The following is an 8,598-nucleotide window of genomic DNA, read 5'->3' on the forward strand; positions in this document are numbered from 1 at the left end:
ATTAAACATAAGACAAAATTTTTAAATTAAATAATAATAACAATAATAATAATAATATTATTATTATATATATTCGCGTTTCGTTTAACAGAGAAGAAAAAAAAAAAAAAGGAAAGAAATATAAATCACACTTTGACGAGCGTGACGTTTAATCAACACGATGTCTTTCGGAATATCGTGTTGTTAACGAGAGAAAGAAAGAGATAGAAGAAATAAAAAATAAAATTAAATAAAATAAAATAAAATGATTACGTGTTAAAACAAAACTCCGTTAAATAAAAAGAAAACAAAAAAAAATAGGATAAAATCGTGTGGATCATTAATAGCAACAGCAACAAACACCAACAATTATCTTTTTGCAATGAAATAATAAATAAAAATAAAATCTTCTTACGAAGAGAGAGGTTCGTTGTTGTTGTTGTTGTTGCACTATTCTACTGTTGTATAAAATCAAACGATTTTATCTAACTTTCTTTGTCACGTGAGTACAAAAGTACAATATAATGACACGTTTTAGTATGCAAGAAAAAATGGGACACAACCGGGAGGGCAGGTGCGGGGGAGGGACCAGTCGTTTATTATTTAAGCGAGCGTGAGACCAAATCGTTGCGCAATTTCCGGTGAATGAGTTGTAGCTACTGCTAATAAAAGTGGAATATCAGCTGCATCGAGATCAAGAGCGTTGGTTAATGTTGCTACACTAACGTCGCATACATCCGCTGTCATCAACATTTGTGCAAGTGCCTCACTTCTTAACCACATTTCTCTTAATTTTGATTCCAATATATCGACACACTGTAAAATAAATCTTTGTATTAATTTATTTATCAAACATTTTTTTTTTATTGATAAGTATTTTTTGTTATTAATGCGTTTTTATATCATTTAAATATGGTATACACAGGGTTGCACCAAAGTTGTTTTATTCAATTGTCAAATTTACATTTATTTATATTTTTGTTTAGCTGATTTTTTGTTTAACATAACTGCAATTGAATATTCATATTATATTATAAAATGTAATAGAAAATATTGTAATTTTATTAACACGATATTGATATAAAATTCGATGTGTTCTTTTTAATTATTATTTAATTAGATTCTATTTATCATATAAATGAAATATTTATATCGATATATTTGTTCATTGTATTTATATACATATATTAAGAGAAATGAATATTTTTTCAATTGATTTTTCTTTATACTGAATAAAATAATTCTTTGGGATATACCTTGTGTATATCAAACAAAAATATAATCGAATTGAAAATGAATTTTTTCAAATTATTATCTTACGTGCAATGGAGAATGATATTTGCGCCAAACATAAGCAAATGCTTCCAACATATTGGCAACTAAACGTGACATGCCAACAGGTAAAGGTGGCCCTTCCGATGGCATGTTATTTGATAAAATTCCAACGTGCCATGTATCCAAATCTGCTAAAATACAAACAGCTTCGGATACTGGTTCGTCAATCGTAGGAAAACGTACACCTGCTGCAACCTCTTCTCGTACGCAGCACCACCAATCATCTTCTTTATCCGATTCGATCATTTGTTCTTGTTGCTCTTGTTCATCCGTTTTATCCTTCCGTTTTCGTCTTTTTTTATCTTTCTTTATTAAACCTTGTATAACCAAACCCCACGTGTATTTGGTAGACCAAGTACCGTTGTTAGTTTGTCTTGTATTTGGTACTTTAGTTTGTAAAAGTGTTTTAGTAAATCCAGTCTCGTCGTTAGAATTATTAACTTGTTTGGAAGAGACTAGTTTAGATCTAGAAAAATGAACAAAAAACAAACAAAAAAATAGGAAATAAAGAAAGAAAGAGAGAACAATTTATAATAATTTTGTTAGATATTTATAAAGTATTAAATAAATATGAATGAATTATTATATTAGGCTTTTCCATTTAACCGAGTTATATTTGAATGAAAATATTTTGAAGTTATTTATGATCCATGAAAGTTTACTCACCGTGGCATAGGTAATTCTATTACACTGTTGGCTTCCATCAATGCTTCTAAACTATTAGAACGAGACATACCAACTGTTCTATCAGAATTAACGCAAGTTCGTAATACTTCGGTAGCATTCGTAGGTGTTTCCAATAATTCTTTCATACCCTTATATGTTTGAGACGATGGATTACTTTGATTATGACATCTAGGACAAATACGCGTTGATTTAGATTCCATATTATTAGATTCCATATTCGACGACATGGTGGTGGTGGTACCAGAAGATGGTTGCATACTTTTCGAAGATTCAGGAAAATTTCTTTGTATTATTTTTCTCAATACACCTTCCGGTAATTGTGCCGATGTACTTGGCAATGTGGTAAACATGTATGAACATTGACAATTGTAACCGAGTCTTGGACGTGACAAATATTTGTTAGGTTTGTCCTCGCAACCTAACGTAAAATATACCTGCTGCTGTTGTTGCTGTTGTTGTTGCTGCTGTTCTTGACGTTTATTATTTTCTTCGATAAAATTATTATCATTTAATCTAAGAAACTCTGTTTGATGAATATACGATTTGTCGTTGTTATTGGTACCACCATCATCGTTCTTACTTTTACATTCTTCTTCTTCCTCTTCTTCTTCTTCTTCTTCTTCTTCTTCTTCTTCTATTTCTGAAGATACTCGTTTAGACGATACATTTGTATTATCATTAATTTCATCATGTTTATATATTTTTGTTACATTTTCTATACCAAATTGTCTTTGATTTTCAACGTTACTTGACGATTCATCTTCAATCGTATCCGAATCTATCTCGTCGACAATTATTTTCACTTTGGTTTTAGTATAATTTTGATTAACGTTAGTCATATTTGATTTAACTATTACTTCCTCGTCGTCATTGATTCTTCTTTCATCCTGTATCATTGATAAAGATTTAGATATTGGTGTTGATTTGGCAACTAATGGTGGTTCGTCATCCATTTTCAACATATAACGATCTAATGAAACTTTCATAGTTGTACTACGTTTTAACGAACGTATCGAAGTTTCATTTGGCCTAAATTGTTCATCGATGTTGCATTCTGATCTGACAAATGATTCGTTATCATTTAATTGTTCACTTATCGTTGCACTATCGTTAACACGAACTTGCATTTCATTGAACGTTTCCGTTTGTTTATTACCTATTGGCACTCGCGATTCTCGTTTAATCATAGTCATCTTAATATTTCGATGACTATTATCGTTTGATAAATGATTTCTTGGTTTAGTATAATCGAACAAATACGGCCGTTTTATTTGCATTTGTTCCAAAATATTGGTAGCTTCTTTGATATCGTTTTCAATGGAACAACGATATTCACGTTGTTTCTGAACTATTCCACTACGGATGAAATATGATAGAAAATATAATACCGAATTTATTAAATCGGTCTTACGTGAATCACCGACTACGAGGGTGTGTGTTACTTTTATTGGATTACCCATAGCACCATATAAATCACCTAATTGTGCCCATAATGGATTACACGGATACCATCTACCCAAATTTTCCATCTGATGACAAATCAACAAATAAATAACGTCAGTAGTTGTTAAATTGATTATTGTTTTCTTCTTTTTTTTTTTTTCAAGAGTATAAATGTATCATTGAGATTAGTTTTTTGTTAAACGGGATATGATTTATTTTTATATTATTAATAACGAAACTTATATGCGATGTGTAATATTTTTTGTTTGTTTTATAAAAAATAGGTTTATGTTATTTAATGTTATTTAATGTTAATGCATAAATGTATATTTCTTTTTTTTTAAACAATCGTATTAATTCATAAAAATGAATGTATTTATATCTTAAAAAGTATTACCCCCCCCAAGAATTTATTAATTTATTAATATAGAATATAATAATGAACTTATAGAATTAGAAAAAAAATAAAACCAGCTTAATTATTGTTAATAATAATATCATTTAAATATTAATTAATTACCATTTGTCGATCGTTTGCAGGAAGTATTGTGTAAACCCAACCAAGATGATACATCAACACCGCAGTCACGACAGTACTCAAAAAACTAAAAAACAAAACGTATGCAACAAATGTAATAAACAAAAGAAAATTATTAGTATTTGTATAAAAAAGTTAATAGTATTATTATTATTATTATTATTTAAAAATAAAAAAAAGGTACTCACAAATTCGTCGATTTGGTATCAACGTCGTCCAACAATTGGCACATCTGTTGTAAACCACGGTGCAATATATTGGAATTCATTTCCAAATTTATCACAGAATTAAGTAAAACGTCGTGCCACAATAAAGGTGGTCGAAAATAATTCGGATTAATTAATAATCTTAATAGGGAAATAATAAAACGATATGAGGCGCGATACATCCTATCCGCAGGATCAATTGTTTTCCGATTAATTGTTTTAGTTTTTAAACCGTTACGTTCGATACAAAAATATCTTAAACGATCCAACATGCCTTCCAACAGTGTCATATGTTCTAACAATCTTGTTTCTATTCTCCTGTAATAAATAATTATTAAACAAATCTATATATATATATATATATACACGTAATTAATTTCGTGTACAATTTCAGCATGGAAATTGAAATTGAAATGAAATAAAAAATACCTTTCTTGTCCTTGCGTTAAACGAACTAACATCATTAATCCAAGCCTACTTCTATAATGTTTGTCACCACCCTCGCTGTTATTTTCACCATATTGTTGTATACCAAATATATCATCGGAATCAGCTCGACTCAATGAAGTTGAAACTGCTCTTAACCATTTACGACGTAAACTTGATAAACTACTTCCTACACCGGAAGATCCACTGCTCTCTAACGATTGAGAACCTAAAATAATATCATAATCAAATGAATAATTAATATGAGATACAAATAAATATAATAATATTTAATATAATTATTAAGTTTAATTCTTAGGGAAGTTATTTTTTGGACAGGTTTAATTTAGATGAACAATACATTTATCCGTTKAACGTTTCRTYTYTATTTGAGACTTCCTCAGCAACTTGATAGTTATGTTCATAAGTCAATATAACATCATTTTTATTACAGTCATAAGTTTTCACTATCTTATAAATAGAGTCAATTTTTAAAAAAAACGTTATTCTACTATAACTTTTCGAACACTACTGTAGTAGTAGTTAGAATTAAACTTAGTAATAATATTAAAAAAATTTTGGATAAGAAAAAAAGAAAATCTTTATTATATTAACATTTAATATAATGAATTTAAAAACTATATATATATATATATGTGAAATGGTATATACAAACTTACTTCCCATATGCAATTGAGTTTCCATGTCCCAAATGCTACCGTTACTAGAACATGATGAATTTTTTCTCGGATCCGGTAACAAATCATTAGACGATGATACATTACCAGAACTTGGACGTGATACTGCAAAATGTTTGTTTGCATAACGTGTATTATTATTATTGAATTTTCTATTTTATATAAGTTATTTTATATTATATACTCACTAGATGTTTTTATACTGCTATTACTTGTATTAGAATCCACGTGTGTTGAACAACGCGTTAGTGTACCATCCGAGAACCTTTCACTGCACGTAAATGAACGTTATGTCAGTTCGGCATTGTAAACTATTAATAAAATAGGATGATCGCACCGTTATTAAAGCAAAACTTGTCCTTACTTTTGCTTAGGTCCGTTGTGTTCAGTAACAGGGAATACTTTAGTACAAATGATGCATGCTGGTGATTTCATCGAATGTACCTTTAAAACAATCAAATAATAATATTAATAATAATAATAAAAGATTGATAGTTAAATATATTGTTTAATATTCATTCATTATTCGAATTTATAAAGAAATTTTGTTGTTATTTTTTTAATATTGTTAAGATTTAATGTGATAAATAAATTTATTTTATATATTAAAAATAATTGAAAATATATATATATAGATTCTCAAATGGTTTGATAATTAAATTGTAAATTTTTTTTTTGATAGATAATTAAGTTAATTGTGTTTAACATGCGAGTTGACTTGAGAGATTAAAAATTGTTCGCGATTCAAACCGAAAATTATATTAATTGTGATATTTTGTTCTTGTTTGTTTTTTTCTTGTTTTATTTTTTTAAAAAGATACCTTAAATGATGATCCTTTATAAGTCATCGCGACCGTACCAAAAACCATTTCACTCAACGAACTCGTAGTATCCTCGGCTGTTTTTTCTTTCTAAAAAAAAAAACAAAAAAAGGAATAATACAAATATGAAAAATAAATGTAATGATATAATTTGGTATTTTTCGCGATAGTAGTAGTAATAGTAATCGAGAATACTTTTTATTGGTCATCGTTTATATCTGCGTTGATAAAAAATGTTAAGAAGTTCGAGATCGGGGAATACGAAAGAGAGAAAAAAGAATGAAAGATAATGAAAGAATAATAACAAAAGGCCATTTGATAAAAAGATGATTATTCCAGTACTTTGACGTTATACGAGAACAAAATTTTAATTCGTTAATACACACACACATACACATATATACATATATATATATATATATTAATTATATTAAAATTTTTATTTTATATATTTAAATTTATATATTTATATATGTACTGATAATATTATATATATACAGTAGATTAAAATAAATATTAAATAATATATATAATTAATTTAAAAAAAATAATAATAATATAATCTAAAATATAATAAAATATTAAAATAAATTAATACAATATATATATATGACTCAATGAATATTATTGTCATAATTATCGGTACATAATTATATAACTAATATATATATATATATAAATCACAAAAAAAAATAAATAGAAAGAAAAGTTATCATCATTTTTATGAACATATTTAAATTCTATCAATGAACGAGAACAACCAACACACATTTGATTCTAAACGAAGCTTTTTTCAATGTTACTCTTGCGAATAACGTGATCGCAATCGTATGTATTTATATATGCATGTGTTGTTGTTAAAACCTGTCGCATTTGTGTTTGTGGCAAAAGGCCAAGGAGACGGAAATCTTAGAAGTGTGCGAGTGTGTGTTTCTCTTATTCTTCTTCTTCTTATTCTTATTCTTCTTCAGATATATTCGTTTGTAAAAAAATTTACATTCTCTCTTTTCCTCTTTCTCAATAAAACTGTATATATGAATCATGTTATTTTCTATTGTTACCAGAGAGTTTTTGCTATATAAATTATGTACGTATGTTTAATAAGTATTATTTGAAATATTTAAAAATATATTATTAATTATTTTTTATTTAATATATAACAATTATATTATATAATGATTATATATCCTAACACGATTGATATTTCAATTATTTTGTTTTTTTAATTATTTTCTTTTTTATTCTCGTATAACTTGAATATCTATCGATGTTAAATTTATGTTAAAAGTATGTGAAACAAATTTTGAATAGAAAATATTTATTTAATACTAAATTTATATCACGTGTCTCTTTAAACAAAATCAGGGATTCTTTTAGTAAACTTTTATTCCATAATTAACGTTATTTATGTTTATTAAGCAAAACAAACAAACAAAAATGCAGGTGTATTTCGAAAGTTTCAAAATGTAATGCGAGACGTAATTCGAATGATTTGATAATTTTCTTCTTCTTCTTCTTCATATAAGTTTATAAATTTCAAATTGTTTTTTTCTTATATTATATTTTTATTATTTATTATTTATTTTACCGTGCCAGTAGTAGAGGTTGCATTTTTGGTACGACGATTCTCCAATTTGAGAGAATCGAAAAGTACTCTCCTTCCTCGCCATTCGCATTCTTGAAACAATAAAATCCTCACTTGTTCCGTACCAAGACATAATGTTGGTTCTCTATAGAAAAAAACAGAATAATAATAATAATTATTTAAAAAAAAAACAATAGACAAAACAAATTCAAAGATTATATTTGCATTTATGTAATACAAATTTTACAAATAATACAAACTTGTCTACTTTATTTTTTATTCTTATTTAAAGGATGGCGGGAATTTTAAAAAATAAAAAAATCATGTTATTAAAAAATATATATATATATAAAAAACCGTATATAAGTAATTGTGAAGGAAAATTACGAATTGTGAAATATCGTTGACGTTGGCCAGTGTTAAATACTCTCATAATACATATATATCATACACACCCACACGTATGTATTTTAATAACAAAATAATATTATATATAACACGATTGTGTGTATCATATATACATGCACGATATGATGCGCGTGCGCGCGAGCGCAAGTAACTTGTATTATTATTATTATTATTATTATTATTATTATTGTTGTACGAAAATTAAACGTATGTTCGTTGTAGTGAAAATTTATGTTGGATAGTGATCAAGGTATCATTGCATTTTTAGATTAGAAGGTTCATCGACATAAGCGATAGTAACGCGCGCATCGATTACGATTTTAAAAGGTCATTCTCGTTTTGTATATCATTAATCGAAATAGTAATAGTTTTTACCCCTTTTTTTTATATCTAACCATTCAATTATATTAAATATTAGGTGTTTCTACTTTCCTATAATACTTTTGTCAAATATTACAAATATATTAATAAG

General features: G+C 27.0%; 1 protein-coding gene across 1 annotated transcript in view; it reads right to left on the reverse strand.

The window, feature by feature from the left end:
- Positions 1–262: 262 nt before the first annotated feature.
- The window catches only part of LOC106789804 (folliculin-interacting protein 2), a 10,294-nt gene continuing 1,958 nt past the window's right edge, over positions 263–8,598 (reverse strand). Inside the window, exons 3-13 of the mRNA XM_014754302.1 lie at positions 7,722–7,863; positions 6,134–6,223; positions 5,677–5,756; positions 5,501–5,583; positions 5,295–5,417; positions 4,618–4,843; positions 4,171–4,506; positions 3,965–4,049; positions 1,981–3,530; positions 1,300–1,780; positions 263–795 (exon numbers count right to left, since the gene is read on the reverse strand). Of these exons, the coding sequence (XP_014609788.1) occupies positions 583–795; positions 1,300–1,780; positions 1,981–3,530; positions 3,965–4,049; positions 4,171–4,506; positions 4,618–4,843; positions 5,295–5,417; positions 5,501–5,583; positions 5,677–5,756; positions 6,134–6,223; positions 7,722–7,863 (3,409 nt within the window). The 3' untranslated portion in view covers positions 263–582. The remainder of the gene's footprint in view (positions 796–1,299; positions 1,781–1,980; positions 3,531–3,964; positions 4,050–4,170; positions 4,507–4,617; positions 4,844–5,294; positions 5,418–5,500; positions 5,584–5,676; positions 5,757–6,133; positions 6,224–7,721; positions 7,864–8,598) is intronic.

Source organism: Polistes canadensis, unplaced genomic scaffold (assembly GCF_001313835.1).
Source record: "Polistes canadensis isolate GaletaPanama2010 unplaced genomic scaffold, ASM131383v1 scaffold_204, whole genome shotgun sequence".
In the NCBI taxonomy this organism is placed as follows: Eukaryota; Metazoa; Arthropoda; class Insecta; order Hymenoptera; family Vespidae; genus Polistes; species Polistes canadensis.